Consider the following 24989-nt stretch of genomic DNA (forward strand, 5'->3'; position numbering starts at 1 on the left):
CCTTACTCTTGGCTCACCATCAGTTGACAGCTGGGATGTGTGGCCCTTCAGGTCAGTGCTGGAAGAATAAGCCGTTGCCTTCTTTTGCTGTTCTCTGCCACTTCTCAGCATTGTGAATTTCTAAGCAGTTTTGGAAGGAGCCTAAGATCTCAAACCTCCCCCCATGTTGTATCATCTTCTCTTACATCCTTTACTGATTACCCATACCTAGCCAATACTTTGGTTGTCCAAGCTCATTTTTGTGTTAGTATTTGACAGCAGGGCACTGGCATCACAGCTTTCTCTTTACAGACTGCATTTGCCCCCATCTTGCTGGACGTGATTTCATAAAAGCCTCAAGCTGGCATAAGTGCTGAATTTTCCCCTTTTCCCCCCCTGCTCCATTCATCCTGCCAGTGCACTGGCTCTTGCCTTTGTGTTAACTCCCACGTTTATGCAGCCACCTCCTGAGCTGGCTCAGGGAACTGCCCTGGCAGAAAACAAGTTATTGTTTTGTCAGGCCAGTCTTAAGCCAATTCAATTTCCTTCGCTGGCTCATCACGTTGCCCTCACACTACTGCCAGCACAGCAGTGGAGGGCAGAGGCTGCGAACATCCCTTTCAGTGCCAGCACACATTTGAGTCAGATCAAAGGGACCGCAGGAGCAATACTTTCTGTATGCGTTTATCACGTTGTCTCCAACATTTCCACTGACACCTAAAAATCAGCATCACTTCACCCTCCCTGTCTCCCCTCGGGGTGCTCCTGTTCTGTGGCTCCGATCAGTCTGATTCTGTCTCCTTGTCTCAGTGCCTCTCAGTAGAGCCAGGCTGTCCCGAGGATGACGCTTCCTTGTGCGCGTCAAAGCCTCCCCGAGTCAGACCTTTCCATCTGTGTTATCCCTGTGCCAGCTATCACCTGTATCTCCAAAGGAAGAAGTGGGAGAGCTCACGGATTGACGAATCATCAGTGCTGTATAAGTAGCACAACGTTGTCAGAATAGACCAAACTGCCTGGCACAGTATTTTTAAGATAGGGAAATCTGTAATATTACTTTCCAAAATTCTGCTGCTGTGAAAATCTCTGAACTCTCACTCATACCCTCCTCGCTTCTGAGCTCTGGGCTTAAGCCAGACTTATTCTTCCCCTTTGCTACCTTTCCTGTTCTCGAGCTGCTGTCCTCTAGTTTGTGTGTTGGCTGTCGCTCCGGGACGTTTCCGCACAGGCAGCGCTGGATACCAATGGGACCCATTTAGGCAGGGAGAGGCTCCACAGGACTCCTGTCAAGGAAGGGTTTTCAGGGTAGGAATCCTTTGCAATGGCTCCACAGAAATTAAAACTACAAAGAAATGAGTTCTCCTTTGTGAAGCGATGTAAAGAATTCTGTAGTATTTTGTAGGTTGTGTTTAATACCCTCTCTGTTAATTCGACAGAGCTGTAGTGATTCATTTGTTCAAACTTTTATATTAAAGCACATGCAGGAGGGACAGGAGATGTGCTTGAACTCCACTTCCTCTCCATCTGTAAGATATTTCTAAAAGCAAACACAAAAAGTTGTTGGGTTTGGTTTTTTGAAGTTACAGGTTTTCTTCAAGAAAGTAAGAAATTGTCAACAACTGTTCTCTATTAATTAACTATTTTCTAATTCTTTTAGAGAAGAAGAGGTAATAGTTCCAGGAGCTAGGAGAGATATTAGGAGATACCAGATTATGGAAAGGGTAGAAGGGATGAAATGATCTGCATTCCTATAAAAGCTGGAAAAAACCACATACAGACAAAATTGCAGAGCAAAGCTGAACAAAAACAGTATCAGATTCAGGAAGTGGGATGGGGAAGTTTGTTCTCCTTCAGCCAAAAAAAAAAAAAAAGAAAATGAATTGGCATGAAGGCGTGCAAGAAGTTCATCAAGCCTAGTGTAGACTCTGGTTTTTTCTTCTCTTAAATCAGTTTCCCCACTGTTTTAGCTCACCTTTCGCCAGCTGCTTCCTTTGTGCTGTTTAGTTGAATATCTTCATGTCTTAATCCAGCAGGCCAAATGCAGAGGCATAATAGTGCAATTTATACTCATTGTAGACCCACCTGTGTAAATTGTAGTCGTGTGTCTATTAAATTCAGTCCAATGTTTCTATGCCACCTCAAACGCATCATCTGGCAGACTTTCAGAGTCTTAAAAGAGATCAGGTTGTTAAATTCAGCATTACAAAAAAGAAATTAAATCTGCGTTTTTAAATAAACATAGTGTATGCAATATAGATTTAGTTCTTTAAATAAGGTAAACATAAATCTGTGAAATTAAAATAATGTAAACATGAACCTGTGAAATTAAGCTTAAAGAAATTTAAATTATCTTGTGAAGTGGTAACATGGATTGAAAGTAACTTTTGCTGTGCACTATGTATGTGTCTTTTTTTTCTTTGCTACTGTCTGTGGTGTGATTCTGACCCTTAATTTCACTGTAAGCACATACATGTACCGTGTTGTGTTATTTATGGCAGCCAGCATGGTATTTGTGAATCCCACATGAAACACCACGGATAGTGTTAGGAAGGCTGTGTTGCAACATGAAGCAGGTTGCTCATTTCCACATTAATCCTAGCTCTTTGCAGTTAATAATGGTTTGGTTTATACAACTAATTGAGTTGCTTCCTTTTTAAAGGGAGACTGTGATGAGAAATCTCTGTGCAGCAGTAAGACAACAAGCAACTATTGAATAGTTCAGTTGGATGTTGACTTAAAAAGTTGCTCTTTCATTTGGCTTCCTCCTGCTGCTTCTGTGTGGCAAGGCCACTGTGCCATCGAAACCAAGCTGGTAATAGATCTTAACGTTGACTGGCTTCAGTTAACACAACCTGAAAATTATCGTTTGTCCCCCTGTGTGTTTATATTTAAAAGACAATTATCTGTGAATAGTAGAAACTGATTCAGCACTAACTGGGTTACCAGACTAGGTTAATCACGTTAATGATTAACATGCACAGAGGGGATGATGCTCCTGTTAAATGTGAGAAAGATCCAGGTGCTGCCTTTCACTTCCTAATCTTGGGAATCTGCCCATTTACTGTCTCTACTTCTCCCATTTCAAAATTCAATATCCCTTTCTTCTGTCACCTCATGGTGCTGTCACTGTTGCTGATGATTATTGGAAATATTTTTTAATACCTCTTTAGCAACATTTCCAACACAGCTACAGCCTGTCTGTGTGAGGCAATGCGAGGCAGCTGGAGCTGTTTCATCCTCCGCTAGCTGAGATGTGAAGGACCAAGTCTCAAATTACCACGTTTTGTACATTTGGGTGTTGTAAGGTGGGAAGTCAGGCGTTAGTCAGGCTGACTTACAAAGTACTATTTGCATTTAAGTTGATGTTGCTCAGTGAGAGTCTGTTCTTCTCGGGTCAGTGTGGTTCCCCATGCTCTTCCTCCTGGAAATCATCCTGACTTTGACACTTGTCATCCTACATCTCCTGAGGACAAAGGTTTTGTCCTTTGTCATTCAGCTATTTGCCCCTATTTACCTTGAGAAAACCAAAAGGGTTTGCAGAAAAGCTCCTCAGAAACAGATGAAATTTGTTCCTCATGGTGCATATTTATGAATTGTTGAAAACAAGTTATTTTAATCATTTAAAACTGGAATATGTGAATCCTGGAGAGAATGCTACTAGGCAGAAAATCTTGAGAGCAGTCCCCCCTTTGGAAGTGGAATGAAAAAGAGAATGATCTAGATTATTTCCTGTGTGACTCTTCTATTTCCCATCACTGTCTCTTTGCAATAATACATCCTTTTCTCTGTCATCCCCCGGTATGAGTAGTATCTCGAGGCAGCGGATACTGACAGGGTGTTTTGGCTTTTCCCCGGCAGTGTCCTGGACAGCCCCGGCAGGCTGGACGAGGAGCACAGGCTGATTGCCAGATACGCCGCCCGGCTGGCTGCCGAAGCTGGAAATGCAGTAAGTGAATATTCATCCCTCTTTACCAACCATGGAATATGGAAGGTGTTTTTCAGAGTCTAATTAGTAGCTTAATGCTAATAGCTGTGTGAAATTGTCATTTTTTGTTTATTCAGCTGATGCGAAAGAGCAGTAAGCTTTCCTCATTTTCAGCAGAAATACTGTGTTCTCAGGCAGCAGGGGAAGAGCAGGGAAATAGGAAACGACAACACAAATTATTAGAAATGAGGTCAGAGGAGACAAGAGAATAAGCAGATTAGTCCTACTTAGTCTACAGAAGAGATAAATACGTAGATACCTGAGGAAAACAAATCATGGAACAAACGTTATGGAATATATTTATTCCGGAGGGAAGGAGACTGAGAGAAAGAAGTGGAAGGTATTTTTTGTGTTTGCAGTCTCTTATAATAGAAGAAACTAAAGGAAACACCCAACCAATTTTAAATTGGTAAAAATAAACACTGCTTTAACAGAAAATTGCTACAGGAGGTCATGGCAATTGAGAATTTACTGAAATTCCATAGCATAATTGCAGTCTAGCTGGATGGGAAGATACCTCTCTTTGCTGTTTTATCCGTACAAAAGGAGAGCAGTGTTTGCAGGAGCAATCTTCCGTGTTACTGAGTGGCAGTTGGTCTCCCTCAGATTACGGCTGCCATTTTACAACATTTCCACCAAGTGTGCTCCTCAGAAGCAGCTTGGCTTAACACATACTCAAAAACCTGGCTACGCTTTCTGTCTGTCGAAGGTGCACATCCTTAGGCCTGCTATATCATCTTTGAACAGGCTGCACCAATGTCTCTCCCTCCTTGCTGCTCTACGCGATTGCTCTTGCAAAATGTATTCTTATCTATATATCGTTTCAGTTATAGCCCTTGTCTTCCACAACCTCCAGCAGTAGCAATGACCTCTCCTAAGCATCTTACCACTATGGCAGAGTGTGTGTCTTGCCACACATTACTGTGGCTAGAGAAGTATCTTAACGTCAGTGTCCTCATTCACCTTTTCATTAAGTATTTGTTGTATAAATACTTCCAAGTCCTTTCCAGCAAGGTAGGCTTATGCCTCCTCATAATTTCCTTCAGTGTGTGTTCAGCCAATAATCTGACTTCATCATATGGATGTGACGAGGTATTTCCCTTTTGTAAAACTTTAATAAAAAAGAATTATGCTTTCTAAACATTTTTAACTGTCAGTTCCCATTATCTCTGTCAAATGGTATCTTTGCATTTCTGAAGTCATTCGGTTCACTAGGACTATGTTCGTGTTGAAATATTAAAGCAATACAGTGCAAACTTTCTGGTTTAGATGAAAAGGGAGGTGATTTCTATGTAATCTTCATATAAAATTAAAGTTTTTGAGACAGTAAGTGCTGAATCAGTTTCACCCTGGAAGATGGTGGAAGAATTCTTTCTCATGACCTGACTTTTTCTGGTAGTAACAGAGGAGTATTATGAAAACTAAGGAGTCGCAATATTGGTTCTGAAAGAACCTGATCATTTAAAAATCTGTAAATCACCTCAGTCTGTTTCTGTGTACTTTGTAGTTCTGAAAGAGGTCAAAAATGAAGCAACTTATTTGGATGTAAAGAAAGCAGCATTCAGAATTTCCTGAGACTTTTCAAAGACCTGTGACAAATTACTGCTTTCTTTTCATCCAAATAAGTTACAGCATAGGGTAGATGTCAAAGTGCTGCCAGGGATTGAAGTGTGGTAGAGAAAGGATGTAAGAGTAATAATAGTGTATTTCCATTGCGACCGAAGCTTAGCAGCAAGGAATCTGCTGGGTCCACTGTTTATTCACAGTCCAGAAATAATAATCAGCTGAAATGGATAAATTTTTCATATTCTGAAGGAATCAGAGTTTAAAGCGCTTCATGGCAGATTCTAATTATTTCTTGCCAACAGGAGATCCCCCTTCCCTAGCCAGCACTTTGTATGACTAGTGTCCAAGTTGGCCATTGCAACTTGGTGGAGGAACATCCTGCTGAGCTCTGGGACAGTGTGCTGTGTCTGTGGGACTCGCTTCTGAGGATTCACTGTTTGTGGGAAATGGAATAGCTGAGATTTGTCAGCCACAGTGATGTTTTTTTAATACGCTTCTTCTAGCATTAAAACAGAGAGACAGGAGTAAATTCAAGGCTGGGAAATTCAAAACCAAAAGAAAAAAAAAAAAAAAGGAACAATTTTTTCTTCCTATATGGAATTACAATGGGAAACACCAAATGAAAACCTCAGTATAATAAACACCTTAGAGATCCAGTAGGAGAAGGAAGCTCATTGAGCATACGGCAGCCAGGCTACCAACTTTACAGGAATGATACAGTAGGATGTGCAGGCAAGAGAATGTTACTGTACATGAAGGAAATACACAGTTTAACAGCATAAAAAAATCACAGAAAAAGAGAAGAGCTGCAGAATCCTTGTGGGTTAAAATTCCAAATTCTTAATAATGGAAAAGAAATACTGACACCCCTGATTAGATGGTGGTAGAGATCAGGAAATGTTAAGTGAGATAAGACAAGCTGCAAATTTAGGCCAGGTAAGTAACAGTGGGAGATTTCAGCTACCCACATAGAGGCTAAATGAATGCCTTTTCAGAGGGAGATGCAAAAGCAGTTTGGAACACAATAAATGATACTTTTTTGAACAACTAGTTTTAGAATCCACAAAAAGATACACTCCTGGATTGGGTCCTGAGTGCTGCATCGGGATAAGTTCAAGTGGTGTTAACTGTGCTAGCTGATCTGTAGTAGTAACAATCACATGAGCAGGAGAAAGCTCTCCAAGTAAATCCAGTATACAGATACTCAGTTTCAAGAAAGGGAACTACGTAAAAATGAAACTATTAGGAAAAAAACATAAAAGGATCAGTCAAAAAAGCATTAAGCCTGTAAGCTGCCTGGAGACCGTTAAAAATCCTGTATTAGAAGCTCAGCAAATCTATGTGTCAAAATGCAAAAAGAAAACAAAACCATACAAAAAACTCTTTTCATGGGTCAATCAGAAAGCTAAGGAGGATGTCCCAAGGAAAGGATGGCATTCAAGAAATGGAGAGCTTGCCCAAATGGAAAGAAAAAGAAAGCCTATGTACATGGCTGGTTAAATGTTAACAGGAAATTTGGAGATGGGAAGAGAATTTGAAGAACACTTCACAAGGGATGCTGAAGTCTATGGTAAAAAGATTTTCAATACCATCAAAAGTAGGAACCTAACTAGGGAACAAATAAGACTTTTTGGTGACCAAGATGTACAAAAGAGTAGTCAGGAATGAAAAGACCATAGCAAAGAAGCCTACTGAGTGGTTTGCATCAGTCTTTACTGCTGAAGGTGCATCATGTAGTGTATTCTTTATAGCAGATAAGTTGGAGGACTCAGATCAGTTCAAAATAAATATACAGGAGCTTTTAAAACAGGTAACACGTAGCGTGGTGAGTCACTAGATCTGCATGGCATTAACTTGAGAGTCCTTGATGGGCTGAAATCTGTGGATTTCAGTGGAGAAATGAGCTGACAATTATAATGCAGTTCAACATAGCCCAATGCCGATCCTGCATCTGGGCCAGGGTAAACACAGTGCAGCACTGCCGGCTGAGTGCCCTGGGGCCAGAAGGCAGCTTTACAGAAGAGGACCTGGATGTCCTGGTGGAAAGCAGGAGTCAGGAGTGTGCCCTTGCAGCAAAGCAGCCCACCACTGGCAAGAGTGCAGCTGGGACAGTGAGGGTCGCTGGCTACGGGAAGTGACTTTCCTCCTCTATTCAGAGATGGTGAGGCCATATCAGCAGTATTGCGTCTGGTTTGGGTCTCCACAGTGCGAGACAGACATGGACGTATTGGAGCAAGCCCAGCAGACACCACTAAGCTTGTTGGTGGCTGTAGGACATGACATGCGAGGAGAGGCTGAGAGAGCTGGGTATGGTCAGGATGGAGAAGAGAAAGCAGAGGAGGATCTCACTGCTGTCTGCAGCTGCCTGATGAGCCAGATGCATGGGGACCTGTTCAGCCAGCCCAGGTCAACCCACCACAGAGGTGCACAGTGAAAGGACAACAAGCAATAGAAACAGACAGAAGTGGCGAGAAGAGAAATTCCAACTGTACGTTAAGAAAAACTTTTTCACCATGATAATGGTCAAATATTGTTGTCCAAGACGTTGTCCAGAGAAGAATTGGAATCTTCCTCGTTGGAGACATTCAGAGCTCAACTAGGCAAGCTCTTGAGCAACCTGCTGTGAATTGGCCCTGCTCTGAGTGGTGCATGGACTAGAAACCTCCAGAGGTTCCTTCCCACCCATATTTTTCTATGAATCTGCACCTTAATGAGAAGTAGAGAACGGAAACAAACCACCATAAAGGAGTTATGGAATATTTGTCCGTGGAGATTTTAAAACCAAGGTAGATAAGTATCTTCTGGGAATACTTGAGAGAGGTTGATGTGAACAAAGTTATTTCTTGATATCCTCTGCAGCCCTACCTCTCAGATATAATGTGCTTTATTTTTTAACATGCTCTAACTGCTGGAAATTAAGAGGATCCCAGATGCTGACTGTTCATACTACAATAGCCTAATGCAAAGTTTCTTACTGTCTTTGAAGTAGTTGGCGGTGGTCACTGCTGGAAATTGTACATTGGGCTGTGTGGCAATGGATCTGACTCAGCCCATCAGTTTCTGCTTTTTCTCTAATTAGATAAAATGTTAGAACTGCCTTCTGCAGGCTTGTTACTATAATAAATGTCACTTGCCATATGAATGCAAAAACATTCCATTAACATTTTTAGGGGAAATGCCTTTGCTTGAAGTCTTACTGGGACGAAGTAATTTTAGGCAGATCTCAGAGTTAATTCTTGAAATCCAAGTCTGTTTCTTCTTAAAAAAAGAAAAATAAATGGGGAGGGAGGAGAAGAAAGGAGAATGCATCATTTGTCACTTGATACTTGTGACTTGCTCAGTAGTGCAGGAGAGGCTGATGGCATGCAACCAGTGCAATTACGCACTGCTAGACAGCAGCTTAGTCTGTGTTCTCTCAAACAAGCTCTGACTGGGCTACTCTTGTTTTCTTCAAGCCAGTCTCCGGAAGACAAAATCCCTTTTATTGAATTTAAGTTGCTCAGGGCTATGCTTGGCCAGCCAGTTTGGTCACAGCAGAGTGCGGTGCATTAAAATAACTGTTGGCTGGCTCCGCTAGACCGGTTAGCTAGAAAGCAGAAGACAGAAAAGCAGAAGGTGACGAGATGATAAAGTGAAGAAATTAATGGAAAGCAAGCCAAACTTCATTTAAATCACAACTTTCAAGATCACAGCTTCATCTGTGTGTCTCCCTCTGGTGATCTGTTGGAATTATCAATCTGAGGTGAGACATAATCTGGTATTTCCTATCAAGCATCATCTTTTTGATAAAAGCAGGGACTGAAAATTATGTCCTGTGTCCCCAGCCCCCTTGCCTACCTTCCCTTACAAAATGCCTTCCACATCAGATATCAGATCAGATCCTGCCTCAATACTGCCCTCTTACTTGAATATAGATAATCCTGCATATAAGGTAACTGCATACTTTTAAGAGAAGGGGTGATTATGTGTATTTAGGGTGAATGTATGTATATACAGCCATATATATAAAGCAGCCCTAGGCCCTCTGTTATCAGTGTCCTATACAACACCTCCCTTTGTCCAAGCCAATACCTCCTTCATCTCCTCTCCCACCTGCTCTACCTCAGCTCTTTTTTTCCCCCCCGTTTTCTGCTGTTAGCACACTCCCAGATCCTCCCCCATTTCTGCTGATACACCTGGGCAGGTTGACTGGTACAAGCACAGGGCGGTATCTGGTCTGTGAGCCAGATGGGCCTGCTGCTTCCTGATGGACTTCTGATGGAGAGTGACCCACCACGGCAGGCAGCAGCCTGTGGCACTCGGCAGGGGCAGAGGTCCACAGGGACCCTGCACTCTTGGCAGGATTCTGCTGACCTGTGCAGCCTTGCTGCTAGGAAAAGCACGAGCACCCAATAAATATGAGATAATACTCAGTTATGGATGAGTGGATAATTAGGTTGAGTTATGTGGATGAGTTACAATAATTAGGTTCTTGCCCACGTTGCTTTTTTTTGAAAACAGTGTGTGGTTACTCTTCTTCCCGCAACATTAAGCACTGCTAAAAGCCTATCGTGATCTCATCTTGTTAAAGCTACCTACAACCTAAATAATATCTGTAATATTCCCTTCATGTAGCTTTTCTTTTAGGTGTTAGGCATTATTTAATAAATAGTTTTTTTAAATAAAGAAAGAAGAAGTAAACCAGATTTCCTGTTGTACATGTTTTCAGGATAAACTTGCAGCTTGGTTCTTGGATCATTTCTTCTTCTTCTGGATATACCAGTTATATGAACCATTTTTGTTATTTGTTTCCTCTTCTTCTTTGTTGATCATAAAGAACACTGTGATACCACAGTGATGGGCAGGAGAAGTACTGGTTCAGACTTTCCATCACACCATGAGGTCCTTGCACCAAGGGACCTGGAATCTGATGCCCATGAGACGCAAGCTTTACTGTTCTTTGGCAGTTTCTTCCAAATCGGGGTGGTAGAGGAGTGCAATGGCTTGCCAAACTGGCTTTTGGGGGCTTGATTAAACACTGTTGTTAAATCCTCTTCTGTCACCCACAAAAGGTATACTGTAGGTGAGGTCTGAATGCTGCTTATTACAGATACCAGTCTGACAGGGTGTTGGACTCAATGATCCTTACGGGTCCCTTCCAACTTGAGATATTCTATGATTCTATGACTTGAAGTTCCAGCATGTCTCTCTCTCAAGTTTAATGGCCTATTAATAGGAAAACTGAATTACAGTGCTATAAGGTTTTACTGTTCCTATGTGATATTAAGGATATTCAGTAGATTTTATGATCATCACCTTAGGAATTTTCTTGCTGAGAGAAAATGGGGCTTACCATTTGGATGATCTTCTCAGAACTGTTGAGGCTTCAGCATTCCTGCTGAGCACCAGGAAAGCAGAAGAGAATGGTAGTCATACCTTCAGCTGTGTTGGAGAGTTTGCTTAGCTTTTAAACTTTTTTTAACATTTTAACTTTTAAAATATTAGTCTTCAGCTCAAAAAGCTTCAGCTTTGGTCTTGCTGCTGTTTGGTATAAAATGAGAGACCTATGTTACAATTCACTGTCAAAAAGTCTTTTTTCTTTTCAAGCTCCACCATACTTCAAAATCCTTTTCCCTGCATATACTCTATAGGTTGTTTCTGCAGGGATCTGTGATGTTTTGGGGTTTGGTCATGCTACATTACTGTCAGAAAATTGGGAGCTGCATCCCATAGGGCCAAGTAAGGATCTCCACATTGCTTCTATGCCATAATAGTTAGGACTATTCTCTTCCTGAGATACTTACTCCTTACTGTGAAGGAAAGGTACGGAGGACAAAATAATGTAAACTCTGTTCAATTTCTCATGCACATGCAAAAATGGGGGCGAGGGGGGTGTTGTAGTAATTTTGAAGGCGTTACATCTTATGCTGTTGACTCCCACCAGGTCTTTTTTGCTCTTTTGTAGTAGAAAGCCTTTGCAGGAGTTGAGTAGAAAGGGGATATGTCCCTGGTGTTCAGTGCTGCTGAGCAGGTAGGGAGCTGAACCTGCTAGGCTCTTTAAAGAAAGAAATTACAGTAATAAATCTTGGAAGGCACAAGTCGTTCATACCTGTCCAGTATGGTGGAGTGCAAACGTAAGAGTGCTGAACAGTAAACAAATGGTTTGGGTTGGGGTTTTTTTTAAGTGCAGAAGTTTTAAGAACCACGTGTAACTTCACAGAGAGGAGAGATACCTCTCATCAAAGTAAATAGTAGCATGCAAATGCTCTAATTAATTCTGTCTCCCTGAATTTACAAGAAGAATAGCATTTGCCATTGCAATCCTATACCATACACCCAAAACTCTTCCAAAGGTGATGACAGTAAGAATTTGGTGTTAATAAAATGCTGGGCAGAAATGAGAGCAGCGACTACAGTTAGGTTTCATTCCATGTGTTCCAGAGGAGTTCACTCACTAAAGAAATACAGGCTGTCCTACCAATGTCCAACCTGAAGCCCAGAACAGTATCCACACATTTGAATGATACCTCATACTTTATAATTGTCTCCTAATAGTCATATTTAGAAGATGCATTTGAAATACTCGCATCCACAAGAGGTAGTGCAATATCCATATGAATTTAATTTGAAACCCTTAGATCAACAAGAGGTCCCACACCTTGTCCACCAGCTTCTCAGTCATTCTTCAGAATACCTTTACCCTGAGTAATACTTCCTTTCACCCATGAAATCTGATATCTTCAGAGGAGTAAGGGCATCCTGAGATGGCTGCAAAAAATGAACCAGGGTTCGTTAAACTGTCTACTCCATAAAAGAGCCTGCAATCATCTAGGCTTGAGAAAGTTAGCAACAAATTTTTTCAAATCCAGGTGTACATTGTAAACTCTTTCATTATGTTGTTATATTTTTATGCAGGCTCCAGCAAGATCCTTGCCTGTCACAGAGAAAATAGTTACATCTCATGGCTAGGTTGTAAAGGAACTTGGGCGATTATTGATCAACGATCAATCGGGGAAAGATAAAGGCTACTGATCCTGTGAGCAAAGTAACTGATAAGAAATTTTCAGTTACTTAAATGACTTCCCATTCTTGAGAAGGAGTCAATAGAGATGCCTACCATGGTGGATGCTTGGAACTCAGGTGTGCTTTTGTGCACAGAATGTCAGATTTTCTACAAATGCTGCACATTTGTGCTGTGTTAAGACTACCGGGCTCTTGTAGTTGGAGGAAAAAAACAGTCTGAAATAAAAGCAATGCTTGAGCTACTAGAAAAGCCACCTGAAAATGCAACATAAACACAAAGATTTCTTCCCATCAACAAAAGAACTGAAAAAGAAAAAAAAAATCTGAGTTCTTGGTTAATCTTACTCCTTTGTTACTGAGAATGTGATGGTCACTTACTTCGTTAGTTTCTATGAAACACTGTGCTTTTTCTCGCAGGTCTTTAGAGGTTTATAAAGCAATATGAATGAAGGCTGGTAACAAGAATGATTAAAAAAAAAAAGGAAAAGTGATAGAGAAAACCTGATCAAAGAGCTTGAGAAGTCATGGGAGCAGAAAGGTGTCTTGGAGTCAGATTTTTGGGGCTTTAAAGGGTAAAGGAAAAAATTCCTTCAATCAAAACAGAAGAGATGGGAAGTTGTTGATTCAAATAACTGTGTATCTAGTTCACAAGGCTGAAAATAGTGAAGATCTCTAATATCTTCTGATTTTATAGAAATATGAGTTACAGGACATTCTGAGGGTATTTTAGAGGAAAGATTACTTTTTTTAAAAGATAGGAGGAGGAGGAGGATGGGGCAGGGTGTGAAATGTTCTGAGACATTCCTATTTACCATACCGCAGGAAACAATGCTCAGGGAAAGTTTCAGCTGTGGAACCAGAAGGTGACATGTTTCCACATTAGATCTAAATAGAGAGAAGAAAGCTACCTAGCTTTGTTTATTGATTAGAGGAAGGTTTTCCCTTACGTTCTTTGAAAGAGAACAGGGACCAGCAAGGAATTGGCAGAGGCTGGAAATGGCCAAACAAATGACATTGCTCTCTGCAGTATGAAAATTGAAGTTGGCCGTCACTTTCGAGTATTTGGTCATATACCTTATTTCTTTGCAAGTAATAGATTGGTATAAATGTAAACACACTACATGCAGCCTGCACCCACATTATCAAAGCTGGAGTGCCCTGACAGTTTAGTGGCTTCCCTGGTTCTGAATCATGACAGGCCAGCTAGGACCTACCTCCAGGCATTTTCCACTGTAGGTCCATCCGCTCAGCTGCGCAAAAACCATTCTTGGGCAGATGCTTATCCAAATTATTTTTTTAAAAACCTCAGTGGATGTAGTCCACTCCAGATGGAGTCCACTGAGGAAATTTGTTCTGATGTGTCAGTTCATCTACCAATAAAAAATTTTCCCTGAATCCTAACATAATGCTTCCTTCCTCATTTTGAGCCCATGACTCATTCTCCTGTCTCAGGGAATATGGAGAGCAATGTATTACTTGCCTCTTTGCAACAAGTGTTGTATACTTGTAGTTTCTTATGTTGTCTCCTCTCATTCTTTTATTCTCTTCATTTTTTCAGTCTTTCCTCATTGTCATGATTTACAGACCTCTGATCGTTCTTCTTCACTTTCTTTTTCCAGTTGACCCTTAGCTTTTTTAAAATTGCAATGCTCAGGCTGGAAACAGTAGTTCACCTGAGTTAGAGCAGGGGTAGGTCCTGCATTGTAGTATAGCATGCCCTGCTTCAAACAACCCGATCCTGGACTCCACAACAGCATGAGGTTATTGACCCCTGTTTGGGTTGTGAACTAAACTAATTTGCAAATCTATTTTTGCAGAACTGCTGCCTCGTCCGTTGGGTGTTTATGTAGTTGACATGTTGAAAGTAAATATGAGAGTTTGCGCTTGTCTTAATAGAATGCAACCTGTTCTTTCAAACCATTTCTCCAATTTCTCAAACAATTTTGTATTTTAGTATATTTTATATTTTTTCTTGTCCTATAAAGCAGTAGGAGCTCGCCACAGTGTGACACAATCTGCAGATGTAGGAAATAAATGCTTTATTCCATCATCCATGATACTAATGAAAATATTGAATGGTACTAAGTCTAAGAGAAAAGCTGTAAAACCCCACAAGAGGATGTCAAAAGCATTGCTGGGGTCAGTGTATTGTGTTAATAGTTTCTCTCCTATACGTAGAATTTGATTTTTTACTATGGAAGAAAAGTACTTTGCTTTGGCAAGATTTGTTCTTAAAAACACCTATTACTCAGCCTATCTTCTAAGTATTTACAAGTGTTCTTATTTTGTGTTTTTTCCCCAAGAGCTAAGGTTAAGCTGACCGGTCAAGAGTTGTTAGTTCCTTCTTACATTGTTTCTAGGTGTAAGCTTTATGGATAGCCACTTCTAGCGTCTGGAGTGTCACCTTATAAAACTTAGTGCTTTCAGAGATTAACACAAAAGCTCTGAGATTGCCTGAGGTTTATTTAAGTATCAAGATCTAAGTACTCTAATGAATTTCCTCGTGCCCTGGCTACTTGAAACATCTATGTTGTCTTTGGTCTGTTTTCTCTTTTCTAATTTGAGTTTTTACCCCAAGGCTGTAAATTCCATGTCCAGGGGAGTTAATGTTTTTTAATATTAGACCACCATTGGATTTTTTTTTTTTTTTTAATAAAGCCTAACCCAGAGAGCATGAACCAGAATCCCAGGGCTGCCTCCTGACCACCACTGCTGCCTGTGGCTGGGCTTTGGCAGGAAGGATGGAGCCTGCTGCCTCACAGGATGCCTGTTTGTTGGGGAATGTGGCACAGGAGCTGGGTCTTAGTACCCATTCAAGGTCAGATATATCTAGAACTGGTGTCAGATATTTCCTGGACAAGTGCAGTAGCAATTAGACACGTACCTCTGTTGTATTTTCAGCAGGCTCAACGCTGTCTCAGGTGACTCTGAGGCACTTTTGAATACCCAAGAGTTTAGACATCCCTCCTCCTGAGTCCACATGGTAGTATAGATTAGGTGAGTGAAAAGTGCTATTTCTCAATAGCTGAGTGTAAGATAAGACACTTAGGCTTTGTGTATAGCAGTCATTAAAAACTGCTGGTGCCCACATCTATAATACTGAGTGCTCTCACCCTCCAGAACATACAAACCACCTGCTGCAGATAGTTCTCAGCTTAGGGTAAATCCCAAACCATGCTGAGAATTGCTTGAGAGAGCTAGTTAGTCTGGGCTAAAAACAAGGCAGGGGCCATACTAAGTATCTAACAATATGAGTGATCAAATTCCAGTGCCTCTGCCTGGTGCTTTTATTTCACGAGCATAGGCATCCCCTTTGCAAATTTTCAGACTGAGCATCAGGTGCCCTTTAAGTTTAAGAACTTGGAAGATTTAGATGTTGGTGGAGAATCAGCAGCCTGAATTTTTTTTCTGGGGTTGTTTAGCCTTGAGAAGTCTCATGGGGGTCTTCTTCTGTATTAATATATGATTATGACAAGTAAAACAATGGAGCCAGACTCTCTTCAGTGGTGCCCTATGAAAGGACAAGAGGCAATGGGCACTAGCTCACTTCTATTTAAACAAAAGAAAAAAACTTTCTTATGGTTTAAGTGCTCAAACACTGGAACAGGTCACCCCAACAGGTTGTGGACTCTTCATCCTTGGAGGTATTCAAAACTCAGCTGGACAATGTCCCGAGCAACCCGCTGTAGCTGACATCGCTTTGAGCAGGGCATTTGGATTAGACCATCTCAAAAGGTCCTTTCCAACCCCAACGACTCTGTGATTCTGAGTTGTTAAAAAATCAAAGAGACTCTTGGAAGCAATAGAACATTGACTTGTCATGTAAAATAGCCACGGTACAGTTTCCAAAAGACCTCTTGACTAGCAATGTTTGAAAGTGAGCAGCATGAGGGATGTGTCTGCTCTAAATAAGTTCTCTGCAGTGTTGTCTTTGCTCCTGAGAGTACTTTAGGTCATGAGGGTGATTTCAGGCTTTGGGCAGGATTTCTGAAGAAAGGAATTAAGGTCAAGATTGTGGTTTTATAGGCAGGGTCGTACTTTGCAGCAGAACAAGGGTTCATGTGCTTCGGATGGAGCCCCAGAGTGCACTTGTCCTCATAGCTGATTGTACCAGGATGCAGGGAGAGACCATGGAACCTGGACTTTGTGATGCACTGTTTTGGGGGACCAGTAGGTCCTATCCAGAGTTATGTACACCGAGACTGTTCAGGTCACCCCAAGATGGAAAGAGTGGTGGCAGTGCTGCTGCCTGTGCTGTGCCCCAGCCTCGACTGTCAAGATGAGATGAGAGATGAGAGATGGGGTTTTGCCCTGGCTGTATCGGCAGATCCATCCCACTCCTCCCCCACACCAGGCCTGTTCCTTGGTGTGAGAGCAGAGCCCACCCCGCACCGACAGCTCCTCCCCGCTGCCTGGGAGAAGAGGGGTTTTTTCTGACCCTGCTGCAATGAACAGTGTTTCTGCACTTCAGTTTCTGGGTTGGTTTATTTTTATTTTTCACACTGTTCATTTTAACTCCCAAGCTGTTTTGTTTCTTCTTGCCTGGAACCTGCCTTACCAAGAAGTTTCTACACAGGCAGTTTCCACATCATTAGGAGACTCCCAAAGTGGATACCAAGCTCTTCCCTCCAGCTTCTGTTTTTCTACCCAAGTAGTTTCAGAAAATGGTTGTGAAAGTGTCTTCTCAAACCAGGATCCCAATCTGAGGTCCTTCTGAAAACGTTGTCGTGAAAATCTGTGCAATCTTGAGATCAGATGGAAAAAAGACAAAAGCAGAGCACAGAAGGGATACCTGCAGGGTGAGTGCCAAGAGGGCAGAGCCAGGCCCTTCCCAGTGGAGCCCAGTGCCAGGACTGGAGGCCATGGGCACAAACAGGAACACAAGAGGTTCCCTCTGAACACTGGGAAACACTGCTTGGTGTGAGGGTGACACAGGTACAGGTTGCCCAGGGAGGTGGTGGGGTCTCCCACCTTGGAGATATTCAGAAGCCGTCTGGACACAGTCCTGGGCAACCAGCTCTGGGTGGTCCTGCTTCAGTAGATGAACTCCAGTGGTGCCTTCCAAACTCAACCATTCTGTGATGCTATAATGACCTGGTGTTAGAAGCAGACCCTGCACACCATCTTGTGCATCAGGCATTCCTTAGCCAGGGAGACCTGTCCATGATAAAAGATGTCTCCTCAGCTCTGAGTGGACAACTTCTTGTGTCTGATGGCCAGAAGGATAGCTTTGAGTCGTACTAGACCTCCTAAGCAGGATCTTAGGATTCCACTGGAAAAATGCACTGAATCAGTACAAGACCTTGTAATATTTCTCTCTCTCTTCTTGGTTCATATAACTGGCTTCTTCACCACTCAGCCCAGCTGCCAGCAGGTTCTCCCAGAAAGTACAGATTCTTGTTTAATTGCCTAGTCCTTTTCTCAGTAATGGTGATGGTGAAAAGTACCTAACGCAAGGATCACAAATCTCACTTCAGCTGATGCTTTTGAGGGGTTGAGAAGAATTAGATTTTCCAGAGGCAGTGACCATGCTTAAATTTAATGTCTGTGAATAATCCTGTTCATAAGCTGTAAGTTATTCTAACTTTTCTTCACTAGCTGACATATGGGAAGATCAATGTTTCACTAGAAGACTTTATGATAAAAGGTAACATGCATCTCTTCCCAGGAAAGCCTATCGGTGCTTTAAGAACAGATAGGTATGGTGTATTTTTTTCTGAAGGTCCTTAAAAAAAAAAAAAGGCAAATAAAATTCTTCAGACAGATAGGATGATAAGCCAGGTCACCCTTTCAGCAGCCACCCACCCTGAGATCAGACCACGTCAGCCATAAAAACCACACCTCAGTGTGCCCCCGTAGTCCATCTCGGCACAGATATTTTCACAGTTTTGCAGCCTGGGGTGTAAGTATCATACCATGGCATTCAGGAAATATGAGGCTGGATCCAGACTGTGTCATATGTGGTAACAGGTAATGAATATTTTGTCTAATTTTTTCTCTGTTCCTCATCCACCAGCCTCGCCCACCAACAGACCTGGGTTTCAGCTTTGATGCCAATAAACAACAAAGACAGCTGATAGCGGAGCTGGAAAACAAAAACAGGTAAAAAGCAAGCTTTGATCAGTATTGTTTCAGGAACAACATTTGAGGAGAGAAGAGCCTTCAGTCCTTGTGCTTTGTTGTTTTTAACCTTTTGTATTATATTAACCAGATTGTTTTCCTAGATCTTTTGTTGAAAGGTGTAGCTGCCTCTAACCAATTAGCTTAGGGTGGATGCAGCTGCAGTGCCCTTATTCCCCAGGGAGCAGGTTGATCTTCTTCACTGATCTTAAGATCATCTTAACTGGCACTGAGCGTCAGGAGCTGCATTGCTTCTTGTATTGCTATCTGCAGACCCAGCAAACTTCTCACAGCAGGGTAAGCCATTCAGGTGGCAGCAGGAAAATAAATCAGCTGCTATGTAGTGGAGTGAGCTGGTTGGAAGGCTGGGGTGGTAAATTCAGCTTGAGAAGAATGAGTGCGTTTTTTCCTTTTGCTGTAAAACAAAACAGTCTGAAGAAACTGGGAGGCCTGAAGAAATAGGAGATGGGCTGTAGAAGATGGTTTCCTTCTTCTGGACATGACCCGGCAATGTGCACTCGCAGCCCAGAAAGCCAACCGTGTCCTGGGCTGCATCCCAAGCAGCGTGGCCAGCAGGTCGAGGGAGGGGATTCTGCCCCTCTGCTCCCATCGGGTGAGACCCCACCTGGAGTCCTGCGTCCAGCTCTGGGGTCCTCAGCACAGGACAGACATGGACCTGTTGGAGCGGGTCCAGAGGAGGTCACAGAAATGGTCAGAGGGCTGGAACACCTCTGCTATGAGGACAGGCTGAGAGTTGGGGTTGTTCAGCCTGGAGAAGAGAAGGCTCCGGGGAGACCTTACAGCAGCCTTCCAGTACTTAAAGGGGGCTTATAAGAAAGATGGGGACAGACTTTTTAGCAGGTCCTGTAGCGACAGGACAAGGGGCGATGGTTTTAAACTAAAAGAGAGGAGATTCAGGCTAGATATAAGGAAGAAATTGTTTATGCTGAGGGTGGTGAGACACTGGCCCAGGTTGCCCAGAGAGGTGGTCGCTGCCCCATCCCTGGAACCATTCAAGGTCAGGCTGGACGGGGCTCTGAGCAACCTGGTCTAGTTGAAGATGTCCCTGCTCATGGCAGGAGGGGTTGGACTAGGTGACCTTGAAAGCTCCCTTCTCAATGATTCTTCTTGCTTCAGAGGGACTGTTAAGAAGAGATCGCTCTGTTTTTATCATAATATTGCATTTTCACCGGCATGATTCTTCAGCACTCACATTTTGAGTTCATGTTTCTCTGGCTAAGAGAAACTAAGAGGGTACAGCTCTAAAGAGCAAGCTGTTGAGCAGCTGCAAACCCCACGTGTTGTACGGCACAGGCAGCCCATGGGTTACCTGTGGAGCCTCTCCGGGTGCCCGATGATGCGTTCTCCTCATAAGCATGCTCGGGTCTCCCTGTGCTCCAGCTGCGCCTCAGCTGGCATGCGTGAGCTTGCTGCCTGCACGGCCCCTTGCCAAGGCACCCTCAGCATGCCAGGTAAAAATACTTCTTAAGGTTAGTTTGGAGGAGAACCAGTTCCTGGAGAGCACAGGAACAGCTCAATCCTTGCACCATCTTGGCTTCAGTATGCTACCAAGAGACCTTGCAGGTATTTGAAATTATTCATCGAGATCACAGATAAGGGAAATCTCAGTCAGTGCTGGTATGAAACCTTGCAAGGAGAGCAGCTCAGCAGTTTTTAAAAAAGAGCAGTGGGGGGGGGGGGCGGGGGGGTGAGAATTAGGGATTATAATCTTCACTTTCAGAAGGATTTCATTTCCATTTTAATGAGAGTCCTTGGCCATCAGTGCTACCTTCGCTTGCCTCTGGCTACACAGAACACAGTGGCCTTAATTGGGCTGCTGGCTGATCACCTTCCCTTTGTGAGTCCTCACAAGTTTGTCTCTATTACTATGAGTTGTTACTTTCCTTATTCCTCCTGACCTGCCAGGAGCCCTTGGAAAAGTGAGTAGGAAGCTAACTGGTGCTGGCACAGCTGGGGATGTTGGCGGTGTCACTTCAGAGCCCTTCCTACAGCACGTGCGATGCAGATTATGCTGAAAATGGAACTTTTTTCTTTTTAGAACAGTCTCTAAGCCCATTCTGCATGAAAAGTTTTGGAGAGACGTTGCCAGCATATGGCACATAAGTGATTTCATACTTATTAAGTAATAAATTTTCCTGTGTGTATTACAGCAATTGATAGGACTGCGCTAACTCACCTGTCTTGGGTTTGAGTCTGTGCCAGTCATACATGAACAAAATTGTTGTACTTAGGCTGGATACTGACAGAAAGAATGCTTGAAGGGCTATAACAGTATTCAAGAGCAGTGCAGAGATTGACCTTTTTCCTCTTTAATATTCCCTATGTCATTTCTATAGAGAGATACTCCAAGAAATTCAGCGTCTCAGGCTGGAACATGAACAAGCTTCTCAACCTACCCCTGAGAAAGCCCAGCAGAACCCAACTTTATTGGCTGAACTCAGGCTTCTACGGTAAGAAATATCTAAAGCTCACGGGCATTTGGTACTTGGGCCAGTCAGCCCATGGGGTCTGCTCTGTGGCACAGACAGCACTGCCTGTTATTGGGGAAAGGGTAATGTCAGCATATCTTCAATGACCTTAAAGTGTTGTTTTAAACTGCTGAATTCTGAAGACTAACAGCATATTGTAAGTTGCCTTTTTTTTAAAGTGACTTTAGAAGTAAATAAAAATGTCTCTTAAAATGAATTTTATTTGTATAGTTCAGAAAACTGTAAAGAAGAAACTGATAAGAAAAACTAGCAGAAGTGACATTAACTGCTCATTATTTATTGTCCAAGGAGTGGAGCTGAAGATAAATGTCAGTTATTTGATTAGTCAGTGAAACTCCAAAACTTCATACCTACAAATAATCAGACATACAGCCAAAGTTGGAGAACAATCTTCAAAGCCTCTTTGATTAAGTTTGTATTTTGAAGTGACAGGGAAAAAATGTCAGTAGTTATAGAATAAAGTGTTTCATAGTTTGGGTAGTCACAAGGGCATTCTCTGGCTATATTTTATTTCATCTTCCATTACTAGTTAATTCAGAGCTCAGCCTTCAAAAATGCCATCTGTAATCTAAAGTAGATTCTGAAATACAAGCTCTTGGCAGTAGTAGCTCTTTGCAAACTGCATTGTATTTCATTTGTTAGGGTAAACTTTTCCCGCCTGCTTAGGAAATGGCATGGTTGTTGTGCTTCTCAGGAATGTTTAAAGGTTTTCCATGAAGTGCACTGTTCTTGGGATGGAGCTACTACAACTGCAGGCAGTGCCTGCGAGGTATAATCCAGCCCCATATTGCAAAATCTAAGGTTTTCAACTTCTTTCTTTACTTTTTCATATAGAATTTGCTACATTACAGTACATTTTGGTATCTCACTGATATTTTTCATTCTATTACCTAATGATAATAATAGCTCATAGATTTTCCTAGCTTTATGCTTTACATAGCTATGTATATTTTTCTTAATTTTTAAAAAACTAGAGAGGATGCAGAAAATACCCACAAATGTTATGCAAGAGGTGGAGAAAAAAGAGAACACGGCGCAACTTGATGTGCTGTTTGACCCAGCAGAGAAAGAATCAAGAGCTTAAACTGGAAACCAGCCACATTCAGACCACAAAAAAAGCAGATGCTTTTTAAAGTGAGGCAATAATCTCAAGAGCAGTGATAGAGTTTTCAGTCCCTAGACATCTTTCCTGAAGATGTTTTTTCCAGAAATATAGGTTTTTGGGAACAAAACAGAGCTAACCAGGAAGAATTAGATGGCCTGTATTTTGCTGAAGAAAAAAACCTGAATTATCTTTGTAGTCATTTCTGGCCTTCAGATACATAAACACCACTGGCAAATAGAAGAGTTATGAAAGAAAAAAAAAGTTGAATTAAACATGTAAAGCCTGTGAAGCCATCATGATTGTCCAGTCTGGCCTTCTATGTAACACAGGCTGGGAAAATTTCTCCCTGCAGCACTCCTACAGAACCCTTTTCGATGGGGCTACAGCATCCATGCAAGACAAACATTCAAGCTTTCATGTTAGAGATTTTAGTATCCCCCGATACTGTTAATGTGATCGTCAGTTAATTTCTGTGCCGCATCTGTGCTTGGTGGACTAAAAGTGTGTCCATTATTTCTAACCTTTATAAGCCTAGTGCCATTTTCCAAACCTTGTCTTTTCCCATGCTTTTTTCTGCTGGGCTAAAAAGGTCTTATTCAAAATTCCTCTTTGTGTGTGAGTATTTAGAGATTTTGATTCCCTCCCCTCTTAACCTCATCTTGCGTAAGTAGCTTGAACTTCTTCAGTTTCTTCATAAAGCAGGTTTGCCAAATCTCCAGCTATCCCTTTAGCTTGCTGTCGGGCTCTCCCTAAGTCCTCTGCATCTCTTCTATATATAGGCTGGAGTATACTGGCTGCAGTATCTTATATGTAGTCTCACTGGTGCTATAGATAGGAGTAATGTTACCTTTCTTACCACCAAACACCACTCTCATTAATAAATTCAAAGTGCATGTTAATTGTCTTGCCTGCATAGCATCACACTGGAAGTTCGCAATTAGTATGTTATCTGTGATGTGAAAGTACTTCACAAAGTCACAGCTAACGACGAGACGTTCCCCGAGCCTGTGAGCAGCATGTGATGACCTTGCCTTTGAGTATATGTAAGCACGTTACCAAATGATCTCAGCTGCTGTGTAGAATTTAGGCTGTGAAAGCATGAGAAGGATAATCCATGGAAAATCAACGTGTCCCAGGTTTAAAAACCTGCAGACAACACAGCCTGTAGAGATGAGTCATCTCTACCACGCTGCTGGCAAATGTAACCTTGGAAGAAGCACGGCTGGATCCGTCGTCCTTACAGATCCCTGCCCTGGAATGCAGATGTGCTCAGCTGCCCAACTCCGCAGGGTGCTCACTGATACACGGGTGCCAAGGACCCGTTTGGCCCAGGCATATGGCTCAAACGGCGTCTCTCCATTTGTCCCTAGAGGCTGTCCTGTCTTGTTTTTGTAAACATTTAACACCCATTGTCATTGACAAACAGTACCTCCTCTTTCTTCACTGGAGGTCGTTGAAAAGGAAATTGAATAGCATCAACAAAAATCAGACATACACATTGATGTTGCTTCTTCATTAACAACTGCATTTGGAGACCTATACTTATTTAATATGTTGATTTTTGCATTATTTGTAGTTGTTAACCAGAATGTTACATTACATAACTATAGAATAAAAGCCACAGACTTTGAACTGACCTAGAGAGAGAAAAAAGACCGTATAGACAGATAAAGCTATGTCTGTGGTGGTTTTTTAGCACATTCTAGGTGACCAGGCATGTGTAATCTTGCTCTTTATTGCCTTATTTTTGTGATATGTGTCAGCATTTAACAACCACATTCTTCAAAATACAAAAAGATGTTGAAAGAAATACTGAGGATAGTTAATAGTTCACAGTCTTCTGTCCTTTTAAGAACCAGTATAGAAACAAGTTCATTCTGTTACGTAGTGTTAGCAATTTTCTGGTTGGACTGTATGCTTATGATATGTGATTTTCACCATCACCATAATGAAAGCAAGCCATACTCGACAGATATATTCAGTCTAAATAAATGGCCTGTTTCTTTTCCAGACTCTGATGTCAAAATGTTTTTTCTAAAATTACCTGGTTATTAAAATTCCCAGAATGATTTATCCATAGTATATCACGTGAGAACACAGATATAATCTAAGACATTTACAAATTCAGTCTATAATATGTGGTGCCTTTAAGTTTGGATTCAGACATTATGATGTCCACAAAAATAACTACAGATTAATAAATAAGGCTTTCTAATCTCTTTTTTTCTTACAGTTATTTATCATTACCTATGATTGGGATTTGTGGAGCCCAGCATTTCTTAAATCATATAAGATACTGAACTTCTGACACATTGACGTTCGTCTTTGAATTTTTCCTTATATTAGTCACTTCTTTAGTTTTTAAAATATAAAATAAAACCAAACTCATATTTCTTTAAATATCTCACAGATAGGCATGTGTTGAAATACAGTGGTTTTCTGATGCCAAAGAAAGGGAAGGTCACTTATCTCCGTTTCTTGTTACCTGGGTTCTGGTACAGCAAATATGTCAAAGATTATACGTCACATTGGTGGACAGAAATAGCTCTGCCAAGTTTCCATCCAGACAGGTGATAGCTTTTCCTTTCCAAACATCTGCAGCCTTTTCTCCTCTTTTTTTTTTTTTTTTTTGTTTTCTCTGTCTTTCCTCCCATAGTTCATTCTTGCTTGTCTGAAAGCTCTGCAGGATGCCTGGGTCTGATGTTAAGAGAGTTCTTAAAAGGAA

General features: G+C 41.8%; 1 protein-coding gene across 6 annotated transcripts in view; it reads left to right on the forward strand.

The window, feature by feature from the left end:
- DTNB (dystrobrevin beta) overlaps nt 1–24989 on the forward strand; it is a 213018-nt gene that overhangs the window by 122354 nt on the left and 65675 nt on the right. For all 6 annotated transcript variants that reach the window (XM_049818389.1, XM_049818391.1, XM_049818392.1 and 3 more), the window contains 3 exons: nt 3835–3922; nt 18546–18631; nt 21007–21120. In XM_049818389.1, the coding sequence (XP_049674346.1) occupies nt 3835–3922; nt 18546–18631; nt 21007–21120 (288 nt within the window). The remainder of the gene's footprint in view (nt 1–3834; nt 3923–18545; nt 18632–21006; nt 21121–24989) is intronic.

Source organism: Accipiter gentilis, chromosome 16, assembly GCF_929443795.1.
Source record: "Accipiter gentilis chromosome 16, bAccGen1.1, whole genome shotgun sequence".
NCBI lineage: Eukaryota > Metazoa > Chordata > Aves > Accipitriformes > Accipitridae > Astur > Astur gentilis.